This window comes from Primulina huaijiensis, chromosome 1, assembly GCF_012295235.1.
Source record: "Primulina huaijiensis isolate GDHJ02 chromosome 1, ASM1229523v2, whole genome shotgun sequence".
NCBI classification, from domain to species: Eukaryota; Viridiplantae; Streptophyta; class Magnoliopsida; order Lamiales; family Gesneriaceae; genus Primulina; species Primulina huaijiensis.
The window spans coordinates 19,284,680-19,288,174 of record NC_133306.1 but is presented as its reverse complement, the minus strand read 5'-3'; the positions used below and the strand labels follow the sequence as shown (position 1 = coordinate 19,288,174).

General features: G+C 27.9%; 1 protein-coding gene across 1 annotated transcript; it reads right to left on the bottom strand.

Moving 5' to 3' along the window:
• Positions 1–1,702: 1,702 nt before the first annotated feature.
• Positions 1,703–2,758, bottom strand: LOC140958246 (EG45-like domain containing protein). The gene is made up of 3 exons (XM_073415662.1): positions 2,604–2,758; positions 2,099–2,375; positions 1,703–1,926 (listed from the first exon to the last, which is right to left on the bottom strand). The coding sequence occupies exons 1-3, from the start codon at positions 2,704–2,706 to the stop codon at positions 1,920–1,922; spliced, it is 387 nt and encodes a 128-aa protein (XP_073271763.1). The 5' UTR covers positions 2,707–2,758; the 3' UTR covers positions 1,703–1,919.
• Positions 2,759–3,495: the final 737 nt, after the last annotated feature.

Here is a 3,495-nt window from a genome sequence, read left to right as displayed (position 1 = left end):
TCATAGATGAACTGAAATAACATAATAAATAACAAATGATGGTTAAAAAAGTAAAATAAAAAATATACAATTCACTTTTTTAGCATATTGATAAAAATAAAATAAATAAGTATAAGTCACCAAAACCTAGAGGTATTGTATTCGCACGAGTTAAGAAAAAATTATCACCATTTTATTTTTTCAAAATCTAGTATTGATTTGTTGGAATTTGAGAAAGTATTCAACATCATGAAAGATAGATCACGAAAATATAAATATTTTGGAAAAATATAGTCCATGGTAGTCGAAGCACGAACATGACAACATATGAGAAATCTCACTCATTCACGATTTGTGTAACTCCAATGACCGAAATTAAAATTTCTGTATTTTATTTATACATTAATTCTGGTAAATTTAGTTGATTTTCAACTTGTACTTCAAATTAAGTTTCTTGACTTTTCAATAATGCATGGTGGCTGAAGCACCGATACGACAGCGCATGAAAAATCTCACACATTCTAGATCTATAACTCTCATATTGAACATTTTCCGAATTCCAACATATCGATACCAGAATTTGAAAAACTAAAATGATGATAAATTTTGTTTCGATAAAAAAACAATACCTCTTATATCTAGACCGGTATTTATATATTATATTTTTTCAATATGATAAAAAAATTAATTGTATATTTATTTATCATAACTAAAAATTTATATAAATTTAATTTTTTAAAAAAATTATCAATAAAATTAATTTAATAATCTTGAACATAAAAGTGTGCACCTAAATAGGTTATTAATGATAACTAGACGCAATTAAGGTCAAGAGTAAAATTGATTTTTTTAGCTTGATCATGTATGAATTTGTAAATTTATAAATAGTTCACGTACCAAATTGCTATTTATCAATAATTCATGTATCAAAATGAATTTTACTCATTTAAAATTTATATTATTATAAATAGTTATCAAGTAAATTATAAAACTAATTTTTTTTTATCATATTGATAAAAAAAAAGTAATTTAATATATGTCACCCGAGGCTGGAGATATCGTTTCTGGATTACCGAAAAAAAAATAATCATCATTTTAGTTTTTCAAAATTTGGTGTTGCTCTATTGAAATTCGAGAAAGTATTACATGTTAAAATTATATATCAAGAAAAGACAAATCTTCTGCAAAAAAAAAAAAAATCAATGGCACGTGGTTGCATAAGCATCGATACGACATCGCATGAAAAATTTCATTCATTGTCGATTTACGTCCCGAATTCCAACGGATCATTGTCATATTTTGAAAAACTAAAATAGTGATTGTTTTTTTTTTTGTGTCCGAAAACAATATTTCTGAACTCTGATGACAAATATTTATTTATTATATTTTTATAAATGTTATAAAAATGCATTTGTATAGTTGAGTTGATAATTATTTATCATAATATGATTTTTAAATAAATTTGATTTTTTTTTAAAAAATAATCATTAAAATAAATTAAATAATCTTGAAAATAAAAATGTGTACCTAATTGAATTTGTTAATTGTAATTGGACTTAAAGTAATTTAGGTGAAGGGTACAATTGAGTTTTTGTTTGATAGTATGTGTACCAATTTGTTAATACAATAGTTCATTTACCAATTTTTCAATTTATCAATATATAGTTCATATACCAAAATGAATTTTCTTTTTAAAATGTCATCCTAAATTTATAACTATGCATTTACAGAGAAGTATTACAATGGTAAAGACACATCATCCAACGTTAGCAGATAAATTTTTATCCTATGCGTTTTATTTTAAGGATATAACATACGACACATTATTTCCACTAGGAAAATGCTAAATCAAAGCTTATTAATTTTATTTTATTTTTTAGTTAGGGGAGGGGATTGTTACCATTGATGATCAAGTTTATTTGTTTTCTCTCATTCCAAATTTAAGCCCTGCAATTTAATACAACAAATATAACAATTGTCAATAACTCCATGTATATTTAATTTGGCTGAAATCAGATTATCATAACTTACAAAATGCTATGAGTTATTCCTTAATATATACGTATCAAAGGATATACATATATATATGTGTGTGTGTGTGTGTGTATAATTTGCTTACGGGTTATATTCGATTTGGATCTTTCCAGCGTTCGGGTCGGCAATTGTGGAGAAAGCTTGCTCAGAGAGGTCAAGCTGATTGGTTCCACATCCAGGGCAAAGATCCACGATTTTAACGATGATTTCGCCGTTCCGGCACGGCTGTGGTACGCCTTGATTGGTGGGTCCAGTGCACTTCACCCTATAGTTTTTCCCGCATGCCGCACCATTGTCGTAAAGGTCTCTATTTGCAGCTGCTATCATTGTACCTTGGTCTTGATATCCATAGCATGCAGATGCTGCAAATCCATAAAATTATTAAAAAAAATTACCACAGAATTAAACGTATGCATTCTTGAACATTAATAATTTTAGAAAGGGAATTTCCTTGTATTTTTTTCAATAGTAACATTCAATTATAGAAATTATATCAGTAGTGTGTATATATATATAGACAAGTTAAATTACTAAAATTATAATTTTTAAAAAAAATTAATTTGTTTTAAAAGAAATTAAAGCAAACTTACGAAGATATACAGTGTAGTAAGTTGCGGTTCCGGCAACGGCAGATGCAACAGATACTACACTGGCTATAATAATAGCCAGGATGATAATGCGTTCAGTTGCCATCGGAATATCTGTAAATTTTATGCTTGAAATATTAATTAATGTTAACTGAAATGTCCCAATATTTTGTGTGATAGCACGAAGAAATAATGCCCTATTTATAGTATCACCACTCCTTCACAGTCTCCTCACGTAGTCTATAGTTGATGACTTTTGAATCAAATTATCCGTTTATTAAAAAAAAAAAGTGTCGATTTAAGAGTCTTCTGGCTAGGGGTATCTATCTTTTTGCTACAAACTTTTTAGACTTGAAATTAAAACTATAGTTATACATATTATTTTTTATTTTATCTAAAATAATTATAAATTATAGTTTATTTATTTTGACTATAACTTTTGTTTTGTCATTAATAATCTTAAATGTTATCTGGAAAATCAATTGAAAAATTCATGAATTTGAATGGTTTCGAATATGGCACTTTTTAGAAATCAATTACCTGCCTAACATCCTCAAACATAGAGTGTAAGTTTGTCATGCATGCTGACCAATACAACACGATATAGAGCATCTTGTTTCTCACGATGTAACGGTCGAGGTCGAAGAAGGCGGAGAACGATCGTCGGTTCCATGAGATAGCACAGACAAAGAGCGGCTCTTGACAGACTTCTAGGTAAAGGAGAACATGAATGAACTTATCTCACACCAGAACGAGAGGGATTCCAAAACTATGCAGGCATATACGAGACTGTATAATTGAAAAGTGTTTAAAAAATTTAATAGATACTAATCATATCAACAAGACATTCTTTCCTGAAATTATTGACTTAAAAACTCTAAATTTAAGTGGGCTT